The sequence below is a fragment of the Pseudophryne corroboree genome, chromosome 6 (genome assembly GCF_028390025.1).
Source record: "Pseudophryne corroboree isolate aPseCor3 chromosome 6, aPseCor3.hap2, whole genome shotgun sequence".
Lineage (NCBI taxonomy): Eukaryota > Metazoa > Chordata > Amphibia > Anura > Myobatrachidae > Pseudophryne > Pseudophryne corroboree.
In genome coordinates this window covers 89,255,066-89,269,445 of record NC_086449.1, presented here as the reverse complement: position 1 = coordinate 89,269,445, position 14,380 = coordinate 89,255,066, and the positions used below count along the sequence as shown (strand labels likewise).

The following is a 14,380-nucleotide window of genomic DNA, read 5'->3' as shown; positions in this document are numbered from 1 at the left end:
GGAATGTTTTAGACAACTTTCAGATGTGACTGTATATGAAAAATTGTCTAAAGATCCAACAGTTAAGTTTAAATGTGAATTAGATGCTGTCCTAACCATTGCTACGAATTCGGGTTTCATATCACCAGAATTGTTAAAAGCTTTGATAGTAGATTTTCCCAGAGTGCCCCTCTTTTATACGGCACCAAAAGTACACAAATCATTAAAGGATCCCCCGGGATGCCCCATTGTCTCTGCCTGCGAATCATTATATCAACCCATATCTGTATACTTGGATGCTATTTTGAATCAGTGCATACAGATGATCCCGTCATATTTAAAATACACTACTGCATTGCTCATTGCATTGAGGGACCTTGGTGATTTCCCAGAGGGGGTCACATTGTGTAATGCAGATGTCACAAGCCTCTACACCCGCATCCCAGATGACGCAAGTGTGGAGACAGTGAGAAATCTGATAACTGATAACCGGCATTACAAGGGGCCGCCAATTGAATTATTCTTGGAATTGTTAACATTGATACTAAGTATAAACTGCTTTCTGTACAATGGGGAATTTTAATTGCAACGTACAGGGTGTGCTATGGGGTCCTCGGTGGCCCCATTGTATTCAAATGCTTATATGTACTCTATTGAAAAAAGGTTATTGTATGATGGACTTGTCCCTATAAGTGGGGTAAAACTATATCTTCGGTATATAGATGACTTACTGATATTGTGCACAGAAACACATGCGGAACTTACCACAATATTGGAAAATCATAATGCAACTACAGTCAGGAAAGTGCTTCTTGCTGAAAGCAGAGGGGCATCACAAGTGCGACCTTTGGAAGCTCTTCTGGCCCCAAGTTCAGGATCTGTTCATCTTGATGCATTATGATAATAATGGCAATCATTTACATAGTAAAACCAACCTGGTTGTGCTTTGTAAATGATTGCAGCTTTGATAAAAAGGGGAATTTTTGTCTGAAGTCCCGCACCTCCGGTAACTCAGACACTATTACATTTGAGTTTAGAAAAGTGTAACCACTGCGCTAGTATGATCTTATAAAAGATTTTTATATATAATAAATCTTCAGAAAGACTATAATAAAATATATATATATCTGTTTGGAGTTTTTATGTGCTCTCCACCAATGAAGACTCAGGAGACCTGCACTTTCCACAAAACAATTTATTAAGACAATACAAACAAGGAAATGAAAATAAAAAGCATAAAAACACACACATAAGAATGTAAAAAATATATATTTTGTGCCAGTTTATAATAATTCTGCGTTGTCCCCTTTAAATGATCCAAACACTCTCTCATCTGGAAAGCCTTTGGTCTGGATTTTCTGGCTTCTTCTAGTTTGTCACTACCAGGGCAACTGTATAATGACAATCACACATCTATTTCTAGAAGTATGCTATCAACCAAACCTAGTGAAGCCCCAAAATTAATTAATTACCATAAAAGGAAGACACAGTCTCTGTTTGCTCAGCACATCATTGCTGGAACAGGTATTACAGTGCGGGTTAGATCTGACTCTGATTGGGTAATAGTAGAAAAAAAAATGGTGTCATCTATCAATACAGTGGCAGTGATTAAGTGATGAAAGCCTAATGTAAGCAAAAAATGGAAGCAGAAAGATAAATTAGATTTGCCACGCTGAGACCAGTAATATTAAGGAAATATTAATCGGGTTTAATATAGAAAAAAGTCAGCCATCAGGATGTCAACATGAATGGGAAGTCAGATGTGACTGTCGACAGTTGGCACGTCGACCATGCAGTTTTACATAGACAGCTTAAGTAGCCTTAACAGCATTCTAACATCACCCTAAAATTTGGAAAAATTGTCTACATTTGCATTATCGTCACGGTCATTTGTGTCATTGTAAATGTCCGCATCTAGGGGGGAATTCAAATGTATGAAAAGTCAGTTGACTGTCTGTTTTCTCCTGTCTATTATATAGGAAAAAACAGAAACCCAACTGACTTTTCAAACATTTGAATTCCTTCCCTAGAGTGTTGACATTCTGCCCATATGAACATTCTAAATGTTGACATTCAGGCCATGTAAAATTATGAACGTGTGCCACTCATTGATAGAAAGTTGCAGGAGTTTGGAGAATCTTATACTCCTTTCACACCAAAATCCCATGTCCGCCCCAGAATTTGGAACACAGTTCCAATACGGGTTAGACCTGGGACACACTCAGTGCACACCGCGGCTCCAACCCAGGTTATTCCCGGATCCGCGCTATTGACACTGCACAGTGTTAACTGACATCATCTCCAATCGCTGGCAATCCGTCTCTTCCTATACTGCAAACAGGACCCGGGTCGGACCATTCACACTGCCCCCATTACACAGGTTGTTCCTGTGTCCAACCCAAGTCGCTACTCAACCTGTTTGTTTTTTTGAGGGGACCCTTTCACACCAAACTGTGGCCCTGGTCAGGGCCGTCTTAACAGCAGTGTAGGCCCTTGGGCAAAGCAATGCACTGGGGCCCCTACCCATCCTCCAGGGGTAGAAGCGGCGGGTGCTATCAGCGGCAGCTTTGATGTCCCGTGGGCGGTAGAGGGTGTTCTATCTTCCGCTCAGCATGTAGGACCTGGGGCAGTAATTTCTGCTAATTACTCCTTTACTGCACAGATGGGGTGGGAGGGAGAACACTAAACTTTAGAAGGGAGCATTGGACTGAATGAAGGGGCCCTGGTACATGACTTCAATGGTGGTAGGGGGTGTTTAATACGTAGGGGAGGGGTGGATTGTGGAGTGTGCTTAATATTCATCATTTTCTGGTGGGAGGGCAGCACGCTTGACTGCATATATCTCCAGTTCCTGGAAATATGTTTCTTCACTTTTAATGAGGTAAAACACTAGAGAGTCTCACCTTTCAGGAGGTGCTGGGGACCTGGGGATCAGAGTTCAGGAACCAGAGCAATCCATCAATGAAAATATAAAACTGCACATTAGTAGTGTGGAGCTGGAGCAGGGACCAGCTGCTGGAAGGCTGATATCTCTGGTTTGGGGCATAGTAGAGACAAGCTGTCAGCATCCACTGACAGGGGAGAGTCTCAGCTTTTGGAGTATACTTTCCGAAACACTCTAAAGAACCCAAGATATCTGGCTGGAATTATAAATTAACAGGCTCGGATGGGGACCACTGCTTTGAAGTCAGATATCTCCGGTTCCCCAGGGCAGATTTTCAAAAACCTGGTACCCTTTGAAAGAGGAGACCCTCAGCTATTAGCCTAGGGCCCTTATACTCCTTGGGGCCCTTAGGCAAGAGCACATTGAGCCCATATGAAAAGACAGACCTGGCCCTGGTTAACCCAACAATAACCTGGGTCGAAGCGGTGCTGTGAAAGGGGTATAACAGTGAGGATGTAAGGAACAGAATTACCGATGGCACAGCTTAGACATTTATTATTGTTGGAATCAAGACATTACAGTGATTTTAGAGGAAAATTTTTTAGAGCAGGAATGTTTCAAAGTGAAACGATTACATTGTTGAAACGGTATCTGCAATTTGTTTCTTTTATCATTGCTGTAACCATCAATTTTTTTTTTGTTTAATAATAAACTTTTTATTATGCAAAATCTGAATCTTTATGTTTCAGTTCCAGAAACCAAAGTCGAAAAGTCTTCAGACAACAGCAAAGGAGCGAGGATGGAACCTGTGTACACCCAAATCTTAGCTATGTTAATATCCTTAAATTTGTTTTACTATTTGTGTTAGTTGTTTATGTTAGAAATGAAAGAACGCAGAAGCAAAGTGTACCATTCAATTCCTGGAATATAAAAGTTTAAAGTAAAACACTCTTCCAAACTAACTTGTTTCATAATCTTTTTATTTACATTATGTTTAAAAAAAGAAGAAGACCAAAAGACCCATGAAATGTTTCCCAGCGGGATGGTGGAGAAGAGACTAATTCTCTAGTTAGTGAATGCCATATACCAGCTATGGCCCTCATTCCAAGTTGATCGCTCGCTAGGTGCTTTTAGCAGCATTGCACACGCTAGGCCGCCACCCTCTGGGAGTGTATCTTAGCTTAGCAGAAGTGCGAACGAAAGGTTCGCAGAACTGCTTGAAAAAAAGATTGTGCAGTTTCTGAGCAGCTCCAAACCTACTCCTACCTAGCGATCACTTCAGACTGTTTCGTTCCTGGTTTGACATCACAAACACGCCCTGCGTTCGGCCAGTCACTCCCCCGTTTCCCCAGCCACTCCTGCGTTTTTATCGGGCACGCCTGCGTTTTTACACACACTCCCCGAAAACGGCCAGTTACCACCCAGAAACACCCACTTCCTGTCAATCACTCTGTGTCCAGCAGTGCGACTGAAAAGCGTCGCTCGACCTTGTGTGAAACTGCATAGTTTTGTGTGAAAGTACATGTGAAAGTACATACGCATGTGCAGAAATGCTGCTTTTTCACCTAATCGCTGCGCTGCGACCGAAAGCAGCTAGCGATCAACTCGGAATGACCCCCTATGCAGTAGTAATAAATAGCTTCGATCCTCCATTTTGCCACAACTTACAGCATTTTCTTAATTATGCCTATGAGCCTAATTCAGACCCTGTCGCTATGAAGCAGTTTTTGCACATCTGCGCATGCGTGTATGCCAGTATCTGCATGTGCAAGATCCTAAACTGCGTTCTCTTCAGAATGCAATTTATGACCTGGTGGGGAGCTGGAACGGGGCATCAACGCTTCATTTAAGGGGCACAGTCCGGGCAACGGAGGTGTGTCCGGACCATTGCTGGGGCACATCACGGCGGCTGCGTGACATCATACGCAACTGCTGCGACCCTTAAAATGGTGGGCAGCCGTCTGCTTTGCAGGTAGGCTGCATAGACAAAGGGCTACTCGAAACATGAGAAAGCATCATCGCCCTGCGATGCTTTCGCGTGTCTGCGGGGGTGCTGGATCCGGCATGCGGGGTGGGCGTTCCCATGTGCTGGGCATCCCCCCGCATGTCAAAGAATTTGATCGTAGATGTGCGTTTTTTTCGCACATCTACGATCAGCTCTGAATTACCTCCTATATCAGAAACTGCAGTCACATAGTCTTTGAAATGAAAGACTCTCGTAGAGGAAAGTGCAGGTTCGGTCATTGGGGGTCAATCTGATCTGATCGCACCCTGCCTTAAGCTCAGCGCAGCGATCAGGTCAGAAGCGGGCACGTGCTGGCGCCGCAGTGCACCGGCGCATGGCTGACAGGCAACGACAACAGGCAGAGGTGGTTGCTGGGCGGGAGGGGGCAGCACGGCAGCATTTGGCTGGCATTTTGTGGGCGCGGTCCGGCCAATGCAGTTGTGGTCGGACCATGCAGGGGGCAGGCCGCAGCAGCTGCATGACGTCACATGCAGCCGCTGCAACATGGGCAGCGACGAGTAGCTCTCGGCCAGCATGCAAAAGCCGCTGTGCAATGCTTTTCTACTTCTGCGGGGACAGGCCTGACATGTGGGGCGGACAAAATTTTGCAGGGCTACGATCCGGTCTGAATTAGGCCCATTGGCCAAAGAACAAAAGGAGAAAGAAATGAGTAGACAAAGAGTAATTTCCAAAGTTTCAGTTAGAGCAGTGGTCTCCAACCTTAATTGGGGTGTGAGCTACTTTCGGAAAATAAAACCTCTGAAGGAGCTACTCCCTCCCTCCAATGCGTGTGCGTTCCTGTGAAAGTGGGTGTGGCATCACAAAAGTGGATGTGGCCTCACAACTACAAGTAATGCCTCCCCACGTAGTGCCAGATACACAAATAATGCCCCTCAGCAGTGCCAGATACACAAATAATGCCCCTCAGCAGTGCCAGATATTCAAATAATGCCTCCCAGCAGTGCCAGATACGCAAATAATGCCCCCAGCAGTGCCAGATACACAAATAATGCCCCCCAGCAGTACCAGATACAAATCCCCCCACAGTGCCATTTAAAATGCCCCCCCCCCGCAGCGCCAGATTAAATGCCCCCCTGCAGTGTCCGATACAGTGCCCCACATAGTGCCAACCCTTGCTGGCTTCTTCTACTGCCGCCGGTGCTGCTCCTCCTGTATGAGGGATGGAACGGAAGGGGAGGAGAGCGCAGCGCGCGCCTCTCCTGTGAAGTCCGGAGAGTGGCTGCGGTGAGGGTGGCAGAGTCTCCGGCAGCGGCGGGCATTTAAAATATGGTGCCGGTAAGTGAGCCAATCAAATCTCGCGGTCCGGCAGCCAATCAGGTGCCGCGACTGCCGGGCCACAAGCTCTGATTGGCTGACGGCCGGCACCATATTAAAAATGAAGGGAGGAGGAGTGCCAGTGACTGCCCAAGCCCGTGCGCTATGTGAGCTACCGAAAATACTACGGCGAGCTACTGGTAGCTCTCGAGCTACGGGTTGGAGATCACTGCAGTTAGAGAGTAGGCTTCCAAAAATACCATAGAATTCAGTGAGTATTCTCCCAATGTAACTTTCCACCAACTCCAATGATGTTTAATATAAAAGCCTTTTGTTGTGAGGACAATAAAGATCTTCAGCTCCCTTTAAGCATGGTATGATCTATAAAAAAATCTATCTTTTCTACTTGTAAAATATAATTTAAAAAGTCATGTCCCACATGTGTGTGCATACCTAAATGCATGCATGTGTCTTGCTGCACGCATCAAGGGCTGCCTAATGCAGGCCAAAAAGATGAACCTACAGTAGTTTAAACTGCTTTGAGATCACTAACCCTACCCCTGTGCTTGAATCAACCATTCCACACACACAGTCCATGGGGTAAATTTACTAAGATTCGTATTTTCCCGTTTCAGGTCAAAGTTCAATCACGAATGACATCGAAAGTGTAAAACTGCAACTTTTTGAATTGATTACGACTAATTTACTAAGCTGTCGTATTCGGGTTTTTCTTTTGTTCCGATGTCGATGTCATTCGTGGTTTTTTTTCTATTTTTACGGCAGTGATTAGCAAAACACTGCCGACTTTTTTACAATGAATCTCGGCCGGATCTGTGTGATCCGTGCTGGGGTTCATTTTTTTAGTTTTTTTTAAATTAAACACTGTCAAATATTTTAAAAAAAATTTCGTGGGGTCCCCCCTCCTAAGCATAACCAGCCTCGGGCTCTTTGAGCCGATCCTGGTTGCCGAAATATGGGTAAAAAAATGACAGGGGTTCCCCCATATTTAAGCAACCAGCATCGGGCTCTGCGCCTGGTCCTGGTTCCAAAAATACGGGGGACAAAAAGAGTAGGGGTCCCCCGTATTTTTAAAACCAGCACCGGGCTCCACTAGCTGGACAGATAATGCCACAGCCGGGGGTCACTTTTATATAGTGCCCTGCGGCCGTGGCATCAAAAATCCAACTAGTCACCCCTGGCCGGGGTACCCTGGGGGAGTGGGGACCCCTTCAATCAAGGGGTCCCCCCCCCCAGCCACCCAAGGGCCAGGGGTGAAGCCCGAGGCTGTCCCCCCCCATCCAATGGGCTGCGGATGGGGGGGCTGATAGCCTTTGTTGTAAAAGAAAAGATATTGTTTTTAGTATCAGTACTACAAGTCCCAGCAAGCCTCCCCCGCATGCTGGTACTTGGAGAACCACAAGTACCAGCATGCGGCAGAAAAACGGGCCCGCTGGTACCTGTAGTACTACTACTAAAAAAATACACAAAAAAACACAAGACACACACACCGTGAAAGTATAATTTTATTACATACATACACACATACATACATACTTACCTTATGTTCCCACGCAGGTCGGTCCTCTTCTCCAGTAGAATCCAAGGGGTACCTGTTGAAGAAATTATACTCACGAGATCCAGGGGTCCAGGGTCCTCGGGGAATCCAGGTGTAATCCACGTACTTGAAAAAAATAACAAAACGGACACCCGAGCCACGCACTAAAAGGGGACCCATGTTTGCACATGGATCCCCTTTTCCCGACTGCCAGAAACCCACTCTGACTGATGTCTAAGTGGGTTTCTTCAGCCAATCAGGGAGTGCCACGTTGTAGCACTCTCCTGATCGGCTGTGTGCTCCTGTACTGAGTGACAGGCGGCACACGGCAGTGTTACAATGTTGCGCCTATGCGCTCCATTGTAACCAATGCTGGGAACTTTCTGCTCAGCGGTGAGGTCACTTTAGGTCAACCGCAGGGCAGAAAGTTCCCAGCATTGGTTACAATGGAGCGCATAGGCGCAACATTGTAACACTGCCGTGTGCCGCCTGTCACTCAGTACAGGAGCACACAGCCGATCAGGAGAGTGCTACAACGTGGCACTCCCTGATTGGCTGAAGAAACCCACTTAGACATCAGTCAGAGTGGGTTTCTGGCAGTCGGGAAAAGGGGATCCATGTGCAAACATGGGTCCCCTTTTAGTGCGTGGCTCGGGTGTCCGTTTTGTTATTTTTTTCAAGTACGTGGATTACACCTGGATTCCCCGAGGACCCTGGACCCCTGGATCTTGTGAGTATAATTTCTTCAACAGGTACCCCTTGGATTCTACTGGAGAAGAGGACCGACCTGCGTGGGAACATAAGGTAAGTATGTATGTATGTGTGTATGTATGTAATAAAATTATACTTTCACGGTGTGTGTGTCTTGTGTTTTTTGGGGTATTTTTTTAGTAGTAGTACTACAGGTACCAGCGGGCCCGTTTTTCCGCCGCATGCTGGTACTTGTGGTTCTCCAAGTACCAGCATGCGGGGGAGGCTTGCTGGGACTTGTAGTACTGCTACTAAAAACAATATCTTTTCTTTTACAACAAAGGCTATCAGCCCCCCCATCCGCAGCCCATTGGATGGGGGGGGACAGCCTCGGGCTTCACCCCTGGCCCTTGGGTGGCTGGGGGGGGGGACCCCTTGATTGAAGGGGTCCCCACTCCCCCAGGGTACCCCGGCCAGGGGTGACTAGTTGGATTTTTGATGCCACGGCCGCAGGGCACTATATAAAAGTGACCCCCGGCTGTGGCATTATCTGTCCAGCTAGTGGAGCCCGGTGCTGGTTTTAAAAATACGGGGGACCCCTACTCTTTTTGTCCCCCGTATTTTTGGAACCAGGACCAGGCGCAGAGCCCGATGCTGGTTGATTAAATATGGGGGAACCCCTGTCAATTTTTTCACCATATTTCTGCAACCAGGATCGGCTCAAAGAGCCCGAGGCTGGTTATGCTTAGGAGGGGGGACCCCACGCAATTTTTTTTGAAAAAATAAGCACTTTCCCACACCTTCCCACTGATATACATGCACGGATCTCATGGATCCGTGCATGCCTATCCAATCACGAATAAAAAAAAAAGGTCTGTTTTTTTTAGCACTTTTTTACGAGTTGTAATTTTTCACGGCAGTGTTTGTTTTTTTTTGCTTTGCACTTCTTAGTAAATGACCGAGATTCATATCTAAACAGCCGCGTTTTGACCGATGGTGTATTCATTCGTGATTTTTTTCCTAGGACTTCAAAATATTACGAATGCCCTCATCACTGCCGTGATTATTGCTTAGTAAATTACCGAGATGACACTTTGATGAAAAAACGGCATCTTGGTCAAAATCGGGAGCTTAGTAAATTTACCCCCATGTCTGCAAAGAAATTCTGCTGATTGTCAATAATTTTAGGTCTGTTCTGTTAGAAAACTACATAAACCATAACTACCAGCTGAACAGAAGTGAAGGAGAACGTACTAGCCACTGGCTATAGTCCCAAAAAAATAAGTCTTGTGTTTAATAGACAATAGCTTATTTTCTGTCAAATCCTTTTTAATGGAGATAAATTAACACAGATTTATAACAATATAAATTAACTTCAGTTCTTTGAAAAAATGTCACCTAAGACAAAATCCTCTTTTTTGGAAATAAGTTTAGCTGCAGTTGAACTTGGAGAAGGTAGCATGCATCCTACAAGTTGTAAACATGTTTCAACATCCTAAAATAAAATAAAATATAAAAACATAAATACAAGCTGACAAATGAAAGCATTGCACATTATTACTGTACAGAAACCTGCAACAGGACGTAGGGAAGTCTGATAGCCTATTGCACGCATACAGTACATACCCACTGAAATCTGCATCATCACGGTCTACTTGGAAACCATAAAAATGAGCACACCTATCTTGTACATCACTGATTATGGAACAGGGATAATAGTCTGAGGGGGCAGGAAATGAAATGTAAACTGGTTTAAGGAGTTAACTTTGGAAGGCAAGTCTTATATAGTTATGGGTTCAGACTTATTTCACTACAAAGTTATATCATATAACACCATCTGAACTGGTCAAAATAAACATAAAATAACTCCCAGCTGTCACAGTTTAAAATCAGGCAGCAGAGAGGTGTGCCCCACTTCTACTTACTCTGTGACATTGCTGCACTGCTGCATGCAGTAATGCATGCTGTTTATAGGGGAGGGCAAAAGGCTGGAGTTAGCCTAGTATTTCAGATGGGCCTGGTGCCAACGTGACAAAGGGTGCCCGTTCCAGCAAGGAATGAGCCCTTTTCAGCAGTGCATTGACACTTTCTGAGGAATACAGTTAAATGCTGTGAGGTTGATTTTGTACCAAGAATAGCATTTAGGTAACCCTAGATGGATTAGACACAGGTAGAGAAGAGATGGAAGTGAGATCTGTTTTGTGTTATGCTGTGGGAACATTAAAAATCAAATGATGCGCCTACCTACATCTCCTTTCTAAAGGGGCCCACACACGGTGCTATTTGTGCTAGGTGATACTTGAGCCTATACAATATGTGCTATGCTATTTGGACTAAGTGGGGTATACTATTTGAACTACATCCAAACTTGAATGCACTACAATGTACTATGGGGGTCATTCCGAGTTGTTCGCTCGTTATTTTTTTCTCGCAACGGAGCGATTAGTCGCTAATGCGCATGCGCAATGTCCGCAGTGCGACTGCGCCAAGTAAATTTGCTATTAAGTTAGGTATTTTACTCACGGCATTACGAGGTTTTTTCTTCGTTCTGGTGATCGGAGTGTGATTGACAGGAAGTGGGTGTTTCTGGCCGAAAACTGGCCGTTTTATGGGTGTGTGTGAAAAAACGCTACCGTTTCTGGGAAAAACGCGGGAGTGGCTGGAGAAGTGTGCGAACGCTGGGTGTGTTTGTGACGTCAAACCAGGAACGACAAGCACTGAACTGATCGCACTGGAAGAGTAAGTCTCGAGCTACTCAGAAACTGCACAGAGAAGTCTTTTCGCTAAATTGCGAATCTTTCGTTCGCAATTTTGATAAGCTAAGATTCACTCCCAGTAGGCGGCGGCTTAGCGTGTGCAAAGCTGCTAAAAGCAGCTTGCGAGCGAACAACTCGGAATGAGGGCCTATGTGTGCTGTAGTACAAAAATCCCTGCCTGCACATACTATTTTGCCTTGAGGTATGGACTAAACGGGAGCTCGCATCGCATCACAAGAGACAATACATACGGTGCGATTTGAACTAGACGCAATGCTATTTGAACTTAAAAGATCAAATAGCATGCGAGAATCGCACTTTGTGTGGGCACCAGGGTCGGACTGGCCCACAGGCGTACAGGGGAAACCACCGATGGGCCCCACTGCCCGAAGGCCCACTCCTTCCTCTAGGGATCAAGTTCCAGACTGTGCACTTGTATTATACATGGTAGATATGTTGCATTACACTGCACAAGACTATTGTGCATTTCAAGCCTCTGTGGAGGCTGGCCACAGCTCCTTTGTAGGCTGGCCACACCCCTAAATATGGGCACCTATCACGGCATTCCCCCGCTGGGCCCTTCATACCCCAGTCCGACACTGGTGGGCACCATTATTAATTAACCTTACCTTCATTACCCTTTACATAATTAGGAAGGTATAGCAGAAAAGAATATCTGTTAAACTATACTAATGATCTGCATGGTGTAAGGTTTTGTGAGATTACTTTAATAAATATATGTATCATAATAATAATAATAATTATAATAATAATAATAATAATAATAATAATAATGTAGAATAGAGATAGAAATTAAATGTAAGAAACCCGGAGATGGTTAGGTACAGTACTACAAAGAATTAAAATCTACACTATACTTGCACCACTGAATATAATGAATATAAATTAAGCGTTGCACTGGTAAAAGGAATGAAATCAAATAATGGGGCAGATGAATTAACCTGGAGAAGGCATAAGGAAGTGATAAACCAGTGATATGTGCAAGATGATAAAGGCACCAGCCAATCAGATCCTAACTGTTAATTTACATATAGGAGCTGATTGGCTGGTGTGTTTATCACCTTGCACATATTACTGGTTTATCACTTCCTTATGCCTGCTCCAGGTTAATACATCTGCCCCAATGCCTTCCCGTTTTTGTGTGGGCAAGATGGATCCTGCCACAATACTAAAAATAAGATTTTACTCACCGGTAAATCTATTTCTCGTAGTCCGTAGTGGATGCTGGGAACTCCGTAAGGACCATGGGGAATAGACGGGCTCCGCAGGAGACTGGGCACTCTAAAAGAAAGATTAGGTACTATCTGGTGTGCACTGGCTCCTCCCTCTATGCCCCTCCTCCAGACCTCAGTTAGGATACTGTGCCCGGAAGAGCTGACACAATAAGGAAGGATTTTGAATCCCGGGTAAGACTCATACCAGCCACACTAATCACACCGTATAACTCGTGATACTATACCCAGTTAACAGTATGAAATATAACTGAGCCTCTCAACAGATGGCTCAACAATAACCCTTTAGTTAGGCAATAACTATATACAAGTATTGCAGACAATCCGCACTTGGGATGGGCGCCCAGCATCCACTACGGACTACGAGAAATAGATTTACCGGTGAGTAAAATCTTATTTTCTCTGACGTCCTAGTGGATGCTGGGAACTCCGTAAGGACCATGGGGATTATACCAAAGCTCCCAAACGGGCGGGAGAGTGCGGATGACTCTGCAGCACCGAATGAGAGAACTCAAGGTCCTCCTCAGCCATGGTATCAAATTTGTAGAATTTAGCAAACGTGTTTGCCCCTGACCAAGTTGCAGCTCGGCAAAATTGTAAAGCCGAGACCCCTCGGGCAGCCGCCCAAGATGAGCCCACTTTCCTCGTGGAATGGGCTGTTACTGATTTAGGATGCGGCAATCCAGCCGCAGAATGCTCCAGCTGAATTGTGCTACAAATTCAGCGAGCAATAGTCTGCTTAGAAGCAGGAGCACCTATTTTGTTGGGTGCCTACAGGATAAAAGAACAAGTCAGTTTTCCTGACTCCAGCCGTCCTGGAAATATAAATTTTTAAGGCCCTGACTATGTCCAGTAACTTGGAATCTTCCAAGTCCCTAGTAGCCGCAGGCACTACAATAGGTTGGTTCAAGTGAAAAGCTGATACCACCTTAGGGAGAAACTGGGGACGAGTCCTCAATTCTGCCCTATCCATATGGAAAATCAGATAAGGGCTTTTACATGACAAAGCCGCCAATTCTGACACACGCCTGGCCGAAGCCAAGGCCAATAACATGACCACTTTCCACGTGAGATATTTCAAATCCACAGTTTTAAGTGGCTCAAACCAATGTGATTTTAAGAAACTCAACACCACGTTGAGATCCCAAGGTGCCACAGAAGGCACAAAAAAGGGCTGAATATGTAGCACTCCCTTTACAAATGTCTGAACTCCAGGCAGTGAAGCCAGTTCTTTCTGGAAGAAAATCGACAAAGCCGAAATCTGGACCTTAATGGAACCCAAATTTAGGCCCATAGTCACTCCTGACTGTAGGAAGTGCAGAAAACGACCCAGCTGAAATTCCTCTGTTGGGGCCTTCCTGGCCTCACACCACGCAACATATTTTCGCCAAATACGGTGATAATGGTTTGCGGTTACTTCTTTCCTGGCTTTAATCAGCGTAGGAATGACTTCCTCCGGAATGCCCTTTTGCTTTAGGATCCGGAATTCAACCGCCATGCCGTCCAACGCAGCTGCGGTAAGTCTTGGAACAGACAGGGCCCCTGCTGTAGCAGATCCTGTCTGAGCGGTAGAGGCCATGGGTCCTCTGATATCATTTCTTGAAGTTCTGGGTACCAAGCTCTTCTTGGCCCATCCGGAACCATGAGTATCGTTCTTACCCCTCGTTTTCTTATTATTCTCAGTACCTTTGGTATGAGAGGCAGAGGAGGGAATACATAAACCGACTGGTACACCCACGGTGTCACTAGAGCGTCCACAGCTATTGCCTGAGGGTCCCTTGACCTGGCGCAATATCTAGTTTTTTTTGTTTAGGCGGGACGCCATCATGTCCACCTGTGGCCTTTCCCAACGGTTTACCAACAGTTGGAAGACTTCTGGATGAAGTCCCCACTCTCCCGGGTGTCGGTCGTGTCTGCTGAGGAAGTCTGCTTCCCAGTTGTCCACTCCCGGAATGAACACTGCTGACAGTGCTAAGACGTGAT

The 14,380-nt window shown here is 45.5% G+C and overlaps 2 protein-coding genes across 2 annotated transcripts in view; one reads left to right on the top strand and one right to left on the bottom strand.

Annotated features, from left to right (window-relative positions):
* Nucleotides 1-3,825, top strand: part of LOC134936439 (intercellular adhesion molecule 5-like) — a 65,065-nt gene extending 61,240 nt beyond the window's left edge. The window contains exon 5 of the mRNA XM_063931466.1: nt 3,613-3,825. Coding sequence (XP_063787536.1) covers nt 3,613-3,731 — 119 coding nt within the window. The 3' untranslated portion in view covers nt 3,732-3,825. The remainder of the gene's footprint in view (nt 1-3,612) is intronic.
* A 5,891-nt stretch (nt 3,826-9,716) lies between these two features.
* The window catches only part of ZGLP1 (zinc finger GATA like protein 1), a 117,866-nt gene continuing 113,202 nt past the window's right edge, over nt 9,717-14,380 (bottom strand). Inside the window, exon 6 of the mRNA XM_063930202.1 lies at nt 9,717-9,883. The gene's annotated coding sequence lies outside the window, so the exon portion shown is untranslated. The remainder of the gene's footprint in view (nt 9,884-14,380) is intronic.